The sequence below is a fragment of the Lonchura striata genome, chromosome 33, assembly GCF_050655825.1.
Source record: "Lonchura striata isolate lonStrDom1 chromosome 33, ASM5065582v1, whole genome shotgun sequence".
In the NCBI taxonomy this organism is placed as follows: Eukaryota; Metazoa; Chordata; class Aves; order Passeriformes; family Estrildidae; genus Lonchura; species Lonchura striata.
Window position 1 is genome coordinate 7,483,189 of NC_140735.1, and position 15,179 is coordinate 7,498,367.

The following is a 15,179-nucleotide window of genomic DNA, read 5'->3' on the forward strand; positions in this document are numbered from 1 at the left end:
ACCCAAAATAACCCAAAATAACCCAAAATAACCCCCAACCCTCCCAAAATAACCCAAAATAACCCAAAATAACCCAAAATAACCCAAAATAAACCGACCCCCCCCAAATAACCCAAAATAGCCCCAAAATAGCCCCAAATAACCCAAAATAATCAAAAATAACCCAAACCCCCCAAACCCCCCCAAAATAACCCCAAATAATCCCAGGAACCCCCAAAACCCCCAAATCTCCCCCAAAAATCCCCAAAAGGGTTCTGGGGTGATTTTGGGGTAATTCGGGGTGATTTTGGGTTATTTTGGGTTTATTTTGGATCATTTCAGTTTCTTTTGGGAATATTTGGGCTCATTTTGGGGTTTTTTTGGGGTCGATTTTGGGTTAGTTCTGGGTTTATTTTGGGTATTATTTTGGGGTTTTTGGGGTTTATTTTGGATTATTTTTGGATTTATTTTGGGGTCGATTTTGGGTTAATTTTGGGTTCATTTTTGGCTCATTTTGGGATTATTTTGGGAGGATTTGGGGATTATTTTGGGGTTATTTTGGGGTTTTTATGGGTTCGTTTTGAGTTATTTTTGGCTCATTTTGGGGTTATTTTGAGTTCATTTTGGGGTTAATTTGGGTTCATTTTGCGGTTAATTTGGCTCCCTTTGGGGTTAATTTGGGCTCACTTTGGGTTTAATTTGGGATTATTTTGGAGTTAATTTGGGGTTATTTTGGGCCCATTTTGGGGTTATTTTGGGCTCACTTTGGGGTTAATTTGGGGTTATTTTTGAGTTAATTTGGGGTTATTTTGGGCTCATTTTGGGGTTAATTTGGGCTCACTTTGGGGTTAATTTGGGGTCATTTTGGGTCCATTTTGGGCCCATTTTGGGCCCATTTTGGGCTCATTTTGGGCGCATTTTGGGGTTAATTTGGGGTTATTTTGGGCTCATTTTGGGGTTAATTTGGGCTCACTTTGGGGTTAATTTGGGGTTATTTTGGGCTCATTTTGGGGTTATTTTGGGGTTATTTTGGGCTCATTTTGGGGTTAATTTGGGGTTATTTTGGGCCCATTTTGGGCTCATTTTGGGGTTAATTTGGGCTCACTTTGGGGTTAATTTGGGGTTATTTTGGGCCCGTTTTGGGCTCACTTTGGGGTGGTTAATTTGGGCTCACTTTGGGGTTAATTTGGGGTTATTTTGGGCCCGTTTTGGGCCCGTTTTGGGCCCATTTTGGGCCCATTTTGGGCCCATTTTGGGCTCATTTTGGGCGCATTTTGGGGTTAATTTGGGGTTATTTTGGGCTCATTTTGGGGTTAATTTGGGCTCACTTTGGGGTTAATTTGGGGTTATTTTGGGCCCATTTTGGGCCGATTTTGGGCTCATTTTGGGCCGCTTTCGGGCCGGCTCCGGGGTCCCCCCCTGACCCTCGCCCCTCCCCCCGCGGTTGGCAGCGGCCGGAGCCCCCCCCGCCCCTCCCCCATGCGGAGGGGGCGATGCGGCGCCCCTCCCCCCCGCGCTGCCGCTGCTGCTGCTGCTCGTGGCCGCCAGAGGGAGCCCGGGCGCCGCCGCGGCCGCCGCGCTGCGCATGGGTGAGTTGGGGGGTTTTTGGGGGTTTTTGGGGGGGTTTGGGGTCATTTTGGGTGGTTTTGGTTTTTTATGGTTTTTTAATCGGGGGTTCATGCGGTTATTTTGGGTTATTTTGGGTTATTTTGGGTTATTTTGGGTTATTTTGGGGTTTTGGGGGGTTTGGGGGGGTTATGCGGCTCGTGGCCGCCAGAGGGAGCCCGGGCGCCGCGCTGCGCTTGGGTGAGTTTGGGGCGATTTGGGGTTTTTTTGGGGTTTTTGTGGGGTTTGGGGTCATTTTGGGTGGTATTGGTTTTTAATGGGTTTTTAATGGGGGTTCATACGGTTATTTTGGGTTATTTTGGGTTATTTGGGGGTTTTTTGGGGGTTTGGGGGGTTTTTGCCGTTTGTGGCCGCCAGAGGGAGCCCGTGCGCCGCGCCGCGCTTGGGTGAGAGTTTGGGGCGATTTGGGGTTTTTTTGGGGTTTTTGTGGGGTTTGGGGTCATTTTGGGTGGTATTGGTTTTTAATGGGTTTTTAATGGGGGTTCATGCGGTTATTTTGGGTTATTTTGGGTTATTTTTGGGGTTTTTGGGGTTTTGGGGGGGGTTATGCGGTTCGTGGCCGCCAGAGGGAGCCCGTGCGCCTCGCCGCACATGGGTGAGAGTTTGGGGCGATTTGGGGTTTTTTTGGGGGTTTTGTGGGGTTTGGGGTCATTTTGGGTGTTTTTGGTTTTTTATGTTTTTTTAATGGGGGTTCATACGGTTATTTGGGGTTATTTTGGGTTATTTTGGGGTTTTGGGGGGTTTGGGGGGTTTATGCCGTTTGTGGCCGCCAGAGGGAGCCCGTGCGCCGCGCTGCGCTTGGGTGAGTTTGGGGCGATTTGGGTTTTTTTTTGAGTTTTTGTGGGGTTTGGGGTTTTTTGGGTTATTTTGGGGTTTTTGTGGTTTTTTACTGTGGTTTTATACGGTTATTTTGGGTTATTTTGGGTCATTTTGGAGTTTTTTGGGGGTTTGGGGGGTTTATGCCGTTTGTGGCCGCCAGAGGGAGCCCGTGCGCCGCGCTGCGCTTGGGTGAGTTTGGGGCGATTTGGGTTTTTTTTTGAGTTTTTGTGGGGTTTGGGGTTTTTTGGGTTATTTTGGGGTTTTTGTGGTTTTTTACTGTGGTTTTATACGGTTATTTTGGGTTATTTTGGGTCATTTTGGAGTTTTTTGGGGGTTGGGGGGGTTATGCGGCTCGTGGCCGCCAGAGGGAGCCCGTGCGCCGCGCTGCGCTTGGGTGAGTTTGGGGCGATTTGGGGTTTTTTGGGGGGATTTGAAATGGAATTTGCGGGTTTTTAATAGGATTTGGGGTTTTTTTTGGTGGGATTTTGGGGTTTTCATGGCGGCTTTGCGGTTTTTGGTAGGATTTATGGGGGATTTGTGGGGTTTTATAGTGTTAATTTTGGATTTTTTTGGGGTTAGTTTGGGGTTTTGGTGGAGTTTTTGTGGGATTTATGTTTTTTTACTGGTTTTGGGGGTAATTTTTGGGTAATTTTTTGGGTTTTTTTTGGGGGGATTTTTGGGGTTTTGGGGTTTTTTGGGGTGCCTGACCCGTTCCTGCCCCCAGCCGCCATCCTGGACGAGCGGGGCGGCTGCGGGCGGGGGGATTTGGGGTGTTTTTGGGGGATTTTGGGGTGGGTTTTTTTGGTTTTTTGGGTAATTTTGGGGTGTTTTTTTGGGTTTTTGGGTTTTTTGGGGTGCCTGACCCGTTCCTGTCCCCCACAGCCGTCATACTGGACGAGCGGGGCGGCTGCGGGCGGGGGGCGGTCTCTGTGGTATTTGGGGTTTTTGGGGGATTTTTGGGGGTTTTTTTGGGTTTTTTGTCTAATTTTGGGGTGTTTTTTTTGGTTTTTGGGTTTTTTGGGGTGCCTGACCCGTTCCTGTCCCCCCCCAGCCGCCATCCTGGACGAGCGGGGCGGCTGCGGGCGGGGGGAGGTCTCTGTGGTATTTGGGGTTTTTGGGGTGGGTTTTTTTTGTTTTTTTGGGTAATTTTGGGGTTTTTTTTTGGGTTTTTTGGGGTGCCTGACCCGTTCCTGTCCCCCCCCAGCCGCCATCCTGGACGAGCGGGGCGGCTGCGGGCGGGGGGAGCGCCTGGCGCTGGCGCTGGCCCGGGAGCGCCTCAATGGCCCGGGCGGGGGGCGGCCCCCGGCGCGCCTGGAGCTGGAGGTGTTCGAGCTGGCCCGGGACAGCCAGTACGAGACCACGGACACCAGTACGGCCCGGGACGGACTGGGAGGGACTGGGAGGGACTGGGACAGACTGGGACAGACTGGGGAGCTGGCCCGGGACAGCCAGTACGAGACCACGGACACCAGTACGGCCCGGGACGGACTGGGAGGGACTGGGAGGGACTGGGACGGACTGGGACAGACTGGGACGGACTGGGAGGGACAGACTGGGACAGCCAGTACGAGACCACGGACACCAGTACGGACCGGGACAGACTGGGAGGGACTGGGAGGGACTGGGACAGACTGGGACAGACTGGGGAGCTGGCCCGGGACAGCCAGTACGAGACCACGGACACCAGTACGGCCCGGGACAGACTGGGAGGGACTGGGACAGACTGGGAGGGACTGGGAGGGACTGGGACAGACTGGGACAGACTGGGGAGCTGGCCCGGGACAGCCAGTACGAGACCACGGACACCAGTACGGCCCGGGACAGACTGGGAGGGACTGGGAGGGACTGGGACAGACTGGGACAGACTGGGGAGCTGGCCCGGGACAGCCAGTACGAGACCACGGACACCAGTACGGCCCGGGACAGACTGGGAGGGACTGGGACGGACTGGGAGGGACTGGGAGGGACTGGGAGGGACTGGGAGGGACAGACTGGGACAGCCAGTACGAGACCACGGACACCAGTACGGCCCGGGACAGACTGGGACAGACTGGGAGGGACTGGGACAGACTGGGGCAAACTGGGACAGACTGGGACAGACTGGGACAAACTGGGAGGGACTGGGAGGGACAGACTGGGACAGCCAGTACGAGACCACGGACACCAGTACGGCCCAGGCTAACTGGGACAGACTGGGGCAAACTGGGAGGGAACTGGGAGGGACTGGGGGGGCTGGGAGGGTTCGGGACTGGGATTGGGGGGGATTCGGGGGATTTGGGGCTCGGGGGGTTTTGGGGTTCAGATTTGGGGTTCCGGGGGGGTTTGGGGTCCCCCTGACGCCCCCTCCCCCGCAGTGTGCCAGATCCTGCCCAAGGGGGGTCAGGGATGAATTTGGGGGGATTTGGGGGGATTTGGGGCTCGGGGGGGTTCCGGGGGTTTTGGGGTTCAGATTTGGGGTCCGGGGGGTTTTGGGGTCCCCCTGACGCCCCCTCCCCCGCAGTGTGCCAGATCCTGCCCAAGGGGGTGGTCTCGGTGCTGGGTCCGGCCGCCAGCCCGGCCGCCGCGGCCACCGTGAGCCACATCTGCGGCGAGAAGGAGGTGAGCCCCAAAACCCCCAAAATACCCCAAAATCACCCCAAAAATACCCCAAAAAACCCCACCGTGAGCCACATCTGCGGCGAGAAGGAGGTGAGCCCCAAAATCCCCAAAATACCCCAAAATCACCCCAAAAATACCCCAAAAAACCCCACCGTGAGCCACATCTGCGGAGAGAAGGAGGTGAGCCCCAAAATCCCCAAAATACCCCAAAATCACCCCAAAAATACCCCAAAAAACCCCACCGTGAGCCACATCTGCGGAGAGAAGGAGGTGAGCCCCAAAAACTCCCAAATCACCCCAAAAACACCCCAAAATCACCCAAAAAACCCCACCGTGAGCCACATCTGCGGAGAGAAGGAGGTGAGCCCCAAAATCCCCAAAATACCCCAAAATCACCCCAAAAACACCCCAAAATCACCCCAAAAACCCCACCGTGAGCCACATCTGCGGCGAGAAGGAGGTGAGCCCCAAAAACTCCCAAATCACCCCAAAATCACCCCAAAATCACCCAAAAACACCCCAAAATCACCCCAAAAAACCCCACCATGAGCCACATCTGCAGGGAGAAGGAGGTGAGCCCCAAAAACTCCCAAAAACACCCCAAAATCACCCCAAAAACACCCCAAAATCACCCAAAAATCACCCCCAAATTGACCTGGGACCCCCAAAACCCAGCCAGGATCCCCCAGATTCAAATCCCCCAAAACCCCAAATGTCCCCAAAATGTCCCAAAATGTCCCAAATGTCCTTTTAGGGTGGATTTTGGGGCTGATTTTGGGGTGGATTTTGGGGTTTTGGGGTGGATTTTCGGGGTGGATTTTGGGGCCAGTTTTGGGGTGGATTTTTGGGATTCTGGGGCTGATTTTGGGGCTGCTTTTGGTGTGGATTTTGGGGCCAATTTTGGGGTTTTGGGGAATGTTTTGGTGCTGATTTTGGGGTGGATTTTGGGGTTTTAGGGATGATTTTGGGGCCGATTTGGGGCCCAATTTTGGGGCCGATTTTGGGGTGGATTTTGGGGTTTTGTGGCTGATTTTGGGGCTGATTTTGGGGTGGATTTTGGGGTGGATTTTGGGGTTTTAGGGCCAATTTTGGGGCTGATTTCAGGGGTGGGTTTTGGGGTTTTGGGGATGATTTTGGGTCTGATTTGGGGCTGATTTTGGGGTGGATTTTGAGGTTTTGGGGCAAATTTTGGGACCGATTTCGGGGAGGACTTTGGTCTTTTGGGGCTGATTTTGGGGCCGATTTTGGGGTGAATTTTGGGGTGGATTTTGGGGTTTTAGGGATGATTTTGGGTCTGATTTTGGGGTGAATTTTGGGGTGGATTTTGGGGTTTTGGGGCTGATTTTGGGGCTGATTTTGGGGTGAATTTTGGGGTGGATTTTGGGGTTTTAGGGCCAATTTTGGGGCTGATTTCGGGGAGGACTTTGGGGTTTTGGGGCTGATTTTGGGGCCGATTTTGGGACCGATTTTGGGGTGGATTTTGGGGTTTTAGGGATGATTTTGGGGTGAATTTCAGGGTGGGTTTTGGGCTTTTAGGGCCAATTTTGGGGCTGATTTTGGGGTGGCTTTTGGGGTTTTGGGGCTGAATTTGGGGCCGATTTCGGGGTGGGTTTTGGGGCCGATTTTGGTCTTTTGGGGCCGATTTTGGGGCCTATTTCGGGGAGGACTGGGCTTTTAGGGCTAATTTTGGAGCCGATTTTGGGGTGGATTTTGGGGTTTTAGGGATGATTTTGGGTCTGATTTTGGGGTGGATTTTGGGACTGATTTTGAGGTTTTGGGGCCAATTTTGGGGTGAATTTTGGGGTGGCTTTTGGGGTTTTGGGGCTGAATTTGGGGCCGATTTCGGGGAGGGTTTTGGGGCCAATTTTGGTCTTTTAGGGCTGATTTTGGGGCTGATTTTGAGGCCGATTTTGGTCTTTTGGGGCCAATTTTGGGGAGGACTTTGGGCTTTTAGGGCTGATTTTGGGGCCGATTTTGGGGTGAATTTTTGGCTTTTAGGGCCGATGAATTCGGGGTGGCTTTGCCCCTCCCCAACATCCCCAATCCCCCAATCCCCCCAAACCCCCCAAATACCCCAAACCCCCCAAATCCCCCAAACCCCCCAAATACCCCAAACCCCCCAAATACCCCAAACCCCCGAAATGTCCCAAAACCGCCCGAAATCGCCCCAAAACCGCCCGCAGATCCCGCACATCCGCGTGGGCCCCGAGGAGGCGCCGCGGCCGCCGCTGCTGCGCCTGGCGGCGCTGAGCCTCCACCCCAGCGACGAGGACGTGAGCCGGGCGCTGGGCGGGCTCCTGCGCAGCCTGCGGGCGCCGCCGGCCTCGCTGATCTGCGCCCGCCCCGAGTGTGAGTTATCGATCACCTATTGGTTATTGATCAGCTATCGATCGGGTATTGATTGGGGTTTAGGGGGCTCACCGGGGTTCCTCGGGCGCTGGGCGGGCTCCTGCGCAGCCTGCGGGCGCCGCCGGCCTCGCTGATCTGCGCCCGCCCCGAGTGTGAGTTATCGATCACCTATTGGTTATTGATCAGCTATCGATCGGGTATTGATTGGGGTTTAGGGGGCTCATCGGGGTTCCTCGGGCGCTGGGCGGGCTCCTGCGCAGCCTGCGGGCGCCGCCGGCCTCGCTGATCTGCGCCCGCCCCGAGTGTGAGTTATCGATCACCTATTGGTTATTGATCAGTTATTGATTATTGATTGGGAGTTTATTGGAGATTTCTTGGGGATTTACCGGGGCTGATTTTGGGATTTTTGGGGCAGATTTTGGGCGGATTCTGGTGCTGATTTCAGGGCAGATTTTTGGGCCAATTTTGAGGGTTTTGGGACAGATTTTGGGGCAGATTTTGTGGCCAGTTTTGGGGCTGATTTCGATGCCGTATTTGGGGTGTTTTGGGCTGATTTTGGGCCGATTTTTGGGATTTTTTTGGGCTGATTTCGGCCGATTTCGGGTCTCAGGCCTGCTGCGGCTGGAGGAGCTGGTGCGGCAGTTCCTGATCTCCCTCGAGTCCCTTTTGGGATTTTGGGGCAGATTTTGGGGCAGGTTTCAGGGATTTTTGTGGCTGATTTTGGGCCGATTTTTGGGCTGATTTTCAGGATTTTTTTGGGTTAATTTTGTCTCATTTCGGGTCTCAGGCCTGCTGCGGCTGGAGGAGCTGGTGCGGCAGTTCCTCATCTCCCGCGAGTCCCTTTTGGGACAGATTTTGGGGCAGGTTTCGATGCTGATTTTGGGGCAGGTTTGGGCTATTTCGGGGCAGATTTTTGGGATTTTTTTGGGCTGATTTCGGCCGATTTCGGGTCTCAGGCCTGCTGCGGCTGGAGGAGCTGGTGCGGCAGTTCCTGATCTCCCGCGAGTCCCTTTTGGGATTTTGGGGCAGATTTTGGGGCAGGTTTCAGGGATTTTTGTGGCTGATTTTGGGCCGATTTTTGGGCTGATTTTCAGGATTTTTTTGGGTTAATTTTGTCTCATTTCGGGTCTCAGGCCTGCTGCAGCTGGAGGAGCTGGTGCGGCAGTTCCTCATCTCCTGCCAGTCCCTTTTGGGATTTTGGGACAGATTTTGGGGCAGGTTTCGATGCTGATTTTGGGGCAGGTTTGGGGTGTTTCGGGGCAGATTTTTGGGATTTTTTTGGGCTGATTTCGGCCGATTTCGGGTCTCAGGCCTGCTGCGGCTGGAGGAGCTGGTGCGGCAGTTCCTGATCTCCCGCGAGTCGCTCTCGGTGCGCGTGCTGGACGCGGAGCAGGACCCGACGCCGCTGCTGAAGGAAATCCGCGACGACAAAGTGCCGACCATCGTCATCGACGGCAGCGCCGCCACCGCCGCGCTCGTGCTCGCCAAGGTCCGCGGCGCTTTCGGGGGAATTCTGGAAATTTTGGGCGATTTGGGGAGGTTTTGGGGGATTCGTGGTCATTCTGGGGAGGTTTCGCGGTGATTCGGGGGGTTTCGGGGACGGTTTTTGGACGATTTTTGAGAGCTCTGGGGTGGTTTTGTTGCGGCTTTTGGGAGGTCTGGGGTGGTTTTTGGGAATTTTGGGGTGATTTTTGGGAATTTTGGGGTGGTTTTTGGGGAGATTTTTGGGTTATTTTTGGGAATTTTGGGGAGGTTTTTGGGAATTTTGGGGTGATTTTTGGGAATTTTGGTGTGGTTTTTGGGGATTTTGGGGTGGGTTTTGGGAATTTTGGGGTGGTTTTTGGGAATTTTGGGGTGGTTTTTGGGGATTTTGGGGTGATTTTTGGGAATTTTGGGGTGGTTTTTGGGAATTTTGGGGAGGTTTTGGGGAATTTTGGGGTGGTTTTTGGGAATTTTGGGGAGGTTTTGGGGAATTTTGGGGAGGTTTTGGGGAGATTTTTGGGTTATTTTTGGGAATTTTGGGGAGGTTTTGGGGAATTTTGGGGAGGTTTTGGGGAGATTTTTGGGTTATTTTTGGGAATTTTGGGGAGGTTTTTGGGAATTTTGGGGAGGTTTTGGGGAATTTTGGGGTGATTTTTGGGAATTTTGGTGTGGTTTTTGGGAATTTTGGGGAGGTTTTGGGGAATTTTGGGGTGGTTTTTGGGAATTTTGGGGAGGTTTTTGGGAATTTTGGGGTGGTTTTTGGGGAATTTTGGGGAGGTTTTGGGGAGATTTTTGGGTAATTTTGGTTGATTTGGGGAGTTTTGGGGAGATTTTGGGGGATTTTTTAGGAGATTTTAGAGTGACCTTTTGGGATATTTTGGGGGGATTTTGGGGAGATTTTGGGTAATTTTGGTTGATTTGGGGAGTTTTGGGGAGATTTTCAGGCATTTTTTGGGAGATTTTGGAGTGGCCTTTTGGGATGTTTTGGGGGGATTTTGGGGAATTTTGGGGTTTTTTTTGGGGAGACTCTGGGGTGATTTTTTGGGGGGGCATTTTGGGACATTTCGGGGTGAATTTTTGGGCTGTTTTGGTTTGATTTTTTTGGGGGATTTTCGGAGGAGTTGGGGGATTTTTGGGGTGATTTTTTGGGGTGATTTTTTGGGGGGAATTTTGGGAGATTTTTGAGTGATTTTTGGGGGAATTTTGGGGAATTTTGGGGTTTTTTTTGGGAGATTTTGGGGTGATTTTTTTGGGGGATTTTGGTGTGATTTTTTGGGGGAATTTTTTGGGAGGATTTTGGGAGATTTTAGAGTGATTTTTTGGGGGGATTTTGGGAGTTTTTTTTGGGAGATTTTGGGTAATTTTTTGGGGGAGGTTGGGGGAATTTTTGGGTTAATTTTTGGGGGGATTTTGGGGTAATTTTTGGGCAGATTTTGGGATGATTTTTGGGGGACATTTTTGTGGATTTTGGGGTGATGTTTTGGGGGATTTTGGTGTGATTTTTTGGGGGAATTTTTTGGGAGGATTTTGGGGTGATATTTTGGGGAGATTTTAGTGGATTTTGGGGTGATGTTTTGGGGGATTTGGGGGTGATTTTGGGGGGATTTTGGGGGATTTTGGCGTGATATTTTGGGGAGATTTTAGTGGATTTTGGGGTTATATTTTGGGGGATTTGGGGGTGATTTTGGGGTGATTTTGGGGGATTTTGGGGTGATATTTTGGGGTGATTTTGGGGGATTTTGGGGTTATATTTTGGGGGATTTTGGGGTGATGTTTTGGGGGATTTGGGAGTGATTTTGGGGTGATTTTGGGGGATTTTGGCGTGATATTTTGGGGACATTTTTGTGGATTTTGGGGTGATGTTTTGGGGGATTTGGGGGTGATTTTGGGGTGATTTTGGGGGATTTTGGGGTGATATTTTGGGGGATTTGGGGGGGTCAGACCCACCCTGGTGCCCCCCAGGCCTCGGAGCTGGGGATGACGTCGACGTTCTACAAATACATCCTGACCACCATGGTGAGTGACCCCTGACCCCCGAGTGACCCCTGACCCCTGAGTGACCCCTGACCCCTGAGTGACCCTGAGTGACTCCGAGTGACCCCTGAGTGACCCCTGAGTGACCCTAAGTGACCACTGACCCCTGAGTGACCCCTGACCCCTGAGTGACCCTGAGTGACCCTGAGTGACCACTGACCCCTGAGTGACCCCTGACCCCTGAGTGACCCCTGAGTGACCCCTGACCCCTGAGTGACCCTGAGTGACCCCGAGTGACCCCTAAGTGACCACTGACCCCTGAGTGACCCCACTGACCACACGGTGACCCCACTGTCCCCAATTTACCCCCAGTGACCAAATGACCCCAAATGTCCCAAAATGACCCCAAAATGACCCAAAATGACCCAAAATGACCCAAATTCTCCCGAAATGCCGGCAGGACTTCCCGCTGCTGCGGCTGGACGCGCTGCCGGCCGCCCCGGCCACAGTGACCCCAAAATGACCCAAAATCACCCAAAATGACCCCAAATGTCCCAAAATGACCCAAAATCACCCAAAATGACCCCAAAATGACCCAAAATGACCCCAAATGACCCCAAATGACCCCAAATGACCCAAAATGATCCAAAGTTACCCCAAAACACCCGCAGGACTTCCCGCTGCTGCGGCTGGACGCGCTGCCGGCCGCCCCGGCCACGGTGACCCCAAAATGACCCAAAATGGCCCCAAATGGCCCAAAATGACCCAAAATCACCCAAAGTTACCCCAAAATGACCCAAAATGACCCAAATGACCCAAAATCACCCAAAATGACCCCAAATGACCCAAAATGATCCAAAGTTACCCCAAAACACCCGCAGGACTTCCCGCTGCTGCGGCTGGACGCGCTGCCGGCCGCCCCGGCCACCGTTTTGGGCTTCTCCATGTTCAACACGAGCCATCGCTTCTACCCCGAGTTCGTGCGCAGCCTCAACATGTCCTGGCGGGAGAGCTGCGAGCTGGGGCCCTACCCCGGCCCCGCGGTGAGCGCGACCCCAAAATACCAAAAATACCCAAAAATACCCAAAAATACCCAAAAAACCCGGGGGAATTGGGGAATCTGGGGCAGGGCACAGAAATCCCCCGGGGGAACCCAAAAAACCCCAAGAGGAACCCGGCCCTGCGGTGAGCGCGACCCCAAAATACCCCAAAATACCCAAAAATACCCAAAAATACTCAAAAATACCCAAAAATACCCAAAAAACCCGGGGGAATTGGGGAATCTGGGGCAGGACACAGAAATCCCCCGGGGGAACCCAAAAAACCCCAGCAGGAACCCGGCCCCGCGGTGAGCGCGACCCCAAAATATCCAAAATACCCAAAAATACCCAAAAATACCCAAAAATACCCAAAAATCCCCAGGGGGAACCTAAAATACCCAAAAACCCCAGGGGGGACCCAAAAATACCCAAAATCCCCAGGGGGAGCCCAAAAATCCCGGGGGGAACCCAAAAAACCCCAAGAGGAACCCGGCCCTGCGGTGAACGTGACCCCAAAATATCCAAAAATCTCAGGGGGACCCAAAAATATCCAAAAACCCTGCGGGGGACCCAAAAATCTGTGAGGGGACACAAAAATACCCAAAAATACCCCAAAAATACCCAAAAATACCCAAAAATACCCAAAAATACCTGGGGGGACCCAAAAATCCAGGGGGAATTGGGGAATCTGGGGCAGGATACAGAAATCCCCCGGGGGAACCCAAAAAACCCCAAGAGGATCCCGACCCCGCGGTGAGCGCGACCCCAAAATATCCAAAAATACCCCAAAATACCCCAAAATACCCCAAAAATACCCAAAAATACCCAAAAACCCCAGGCGGGACCCAAAAATACCCAAAAATCCCCAGGGGGAACCTAAAATACTCAAAAACCCCGGGGGGGACCCAAAATACCCCAAAATCCCCAGGGGGAGCCCAAAAATCCCGGGGGGAACCCAAAAAACCCCAAGAGGAACCCGGCCCTGCGGTGAACGCAACCCCAAAATATCCAAAAATCTCAGGGGGACCCAAAAATATCCAAAAACCCTGCGGGGGACCCAAAAATCTGTGAGGGGACACAAAAATACCCCAAAATACCCAAAAATACCCAAAAAACCCGGAGGGACCCAAAAATCCCGGGGGAATTGGGGAATCTGGGGCAGGACACAGAAATCCCCCGGGGGAACCCAAAAAACCCCAGCAGGAACCCGGCCCCGCGGTGAGCGCGACCCCAAAATACCCCAAAATACCCAAAAATACCCAAAAATACTCAAAAATACCCAAAAATACCCAAAAAACCCGGGGGAATTGGGGAATCTGGGGCAGGACACAGAAATCCCCCGGGGGAACCCAAAAAACCCCAGCAGGAACCCGGCCCCGCGGTGAGCGCGACCCCAAAATATCCAAAAGTACCCAAAAATACCCAAAAATACTCAAAAATACCCCAAAATACCCCAAAATACCCAAAAATACCCAAAAATCCCCAGGGGGAGCCCAAAATACCCAAAAACCCTGGGGGGGACCCAAAAATCTGGGAGGGGACACAAAAATACCCCAAAATCCCGGGGCGGGACCCAAAAATACCCAAAAACTCCCGGGGGGGACCCAAAATCAGCAAAAATCCCGGGGGGAACCCAAAAATCCCAAAAAATCCAGGAGGGACACCAAAAAAGACCCCAAAAACCTTGGAAAAAAACCTTAGAAAAAACGGGAAAAAAACTGACCAAAAAATGACAAAAAAATTGACAAAAAAAAGATAAAAAAAGATAAGAAATGGACAAAAAGTGACAAAAAATGACAAAAAAATTGACAAAAAATTGCCAAAAAATGATAAAAAATGGACAAAGATGGACAAAAAATGACAAAAAAATTGACAAAAAATTGCCAAAAAATTACAAAAAAGGTGACAAAAAAAAAAGACAAAAAAATGATAAAAAATGGACAAAGAGTGACAAAAAATGACAAAAAAATTGACCAAAAAAAAGACTAAAAAATTGACAAAAAAAAAGACCAAAAAATGATAAAAAATGGACGAAGAGTGACAAAAAATGACCAAAAAATTGACAAAAAAATTGACAAAAAATGGACAAAAAAAAAGATAAAAAATTGACAAAAAAAAAGACAAAAAATGATAAAAAATGGACAAAGAGTGACAAAAAATGACAAAAAAATTGACAAAAAATTGCCAAAAAATGACAAAAAATGGACTAAAAATTGCCAAAAAGTGGTAAAAAGTTGAGAAAAGGTGTCCCCGGTGGCGCAGCTGTCGGCCGCGCTGCTCTTCGACGCCGTGCACGTGGTGGTGGAATGGACAAAAAGTGACAAAAAATGACAAAAAAATAGACAAAGAATGGACAAAAAATGACAAAAAATGGACAAAGAGTGACAAAAAATGATAAAAGAATTGACAAAAAATGGACAAAAAAAAAGATAAAAAATTGACAAAAAAAAGGACAAAAAATGATAAAAAATGGACAAAGAGTGACAAAAAATGACAAAAAAATTGGAAAAAAATGACAAAAAAATTTACAAAAAAAAAGACCAAAAAAATGATAAAAAATGGACAGAGTGACAAAAAATGACAAAAAAATTGACAAAAAAAAGACTAAAAAATTGACAAAAAAAAAAGACCAAAAAAATGATAAAAAATGGACGAAGAGTGACAAAAAATGACCAAAAAATTGACAAAAAAAAAAGACTAAAAAATTGACAAAAAAAAGACCAAAAAAATGACAAAAAATGGACGAAGAGTGACAAAAAATGACCAAAAAATTGACAAAAAATTGCCAAAAAAATGACAAAAAAATGGACAAAAAAATGACAAAAAAATTGACAAAAAATTGCCAAAAAATGACAAAAAAATGGACTAAAAAATGACAAAAAGTGGTAAAAAGTTGAGAAAAGGTGTCCCCGGTGGCGCAGCTGTCGGCCGCGCTGCTCTTCGACGCCGTGCACGTGGTGGTGGAATGGACAAAAAGTGACAAAAAATGACCAAAAAATTGAGAAAAAATTGCCAAAAAATGACAAAAAACTTGCCAAAAAATGACAAAAAATTGACAAAAAATTGCCAAAAAATGACCAAAAAATGGACAAAAAAAGGCAAAAAGTGGTAAAAAGTTGAGGAAAGGTGTCCCCGGTGGCGCAGCTGTCGGCCGCGCTGCTCTTCGACGCCGTGCACGTGGTGGTGGAATGGACAAAAAGTGACAAAAAATGACAAAAAAATTGACAAAAAAAAAGACAAAAAATGGTAAAAAATGGACAAAGAGTGACAAAAAATGACAAAAAAATTGACAAAAAATGACAAAAAAATTGA

At 50.1% G+C, this 15,179-nt stretch overlaps 1 protein-coding gene across 1 annotated transcript in view; it reads left to right on the forward strand.

Moving 5' to 3' along the window:
- The first annotated feature begins 1,470 nt into the window (after positions 1–1,470).
- GRIK5 (glutamate ionotropic receptor kainate type subunit 5) overlaps positions 1,471–15,179 on the forward strand; it is a 36,038-nt gene continuing 22,329 nt past the window's right edge. Inside the window, exons 1-7 of the mRNA XM_085564454.1 lie at positions 1,471–1,568; positions 3,629–3,793; positions 4,925–5,022; positions 7,206–7,371; positions 8,682–8,860; positions 10,816–10,869; positions 11,709–11,870. Of these exons, the coding sequence (XP_085420580.1) occupies positions 1,565–1,568; positions 3,629–3,793; positions 4,925–5,022; positions 7,206–7,371; positions 8,682–8,860; positions 10,816–10,869; positions 11,709–11,870 (828 nt within the window). The 5' untranslated portion in view covers positions 1,471–1,564. The remainder of the gene's footprint in view (positions 1,569–3,628; positions 3,794–4,924; positions 5,023–7,205; positions 7,372–8,681; positions 8,861–10,815; positions 10,870–11,708; positions 11,871–15,179) is intronic.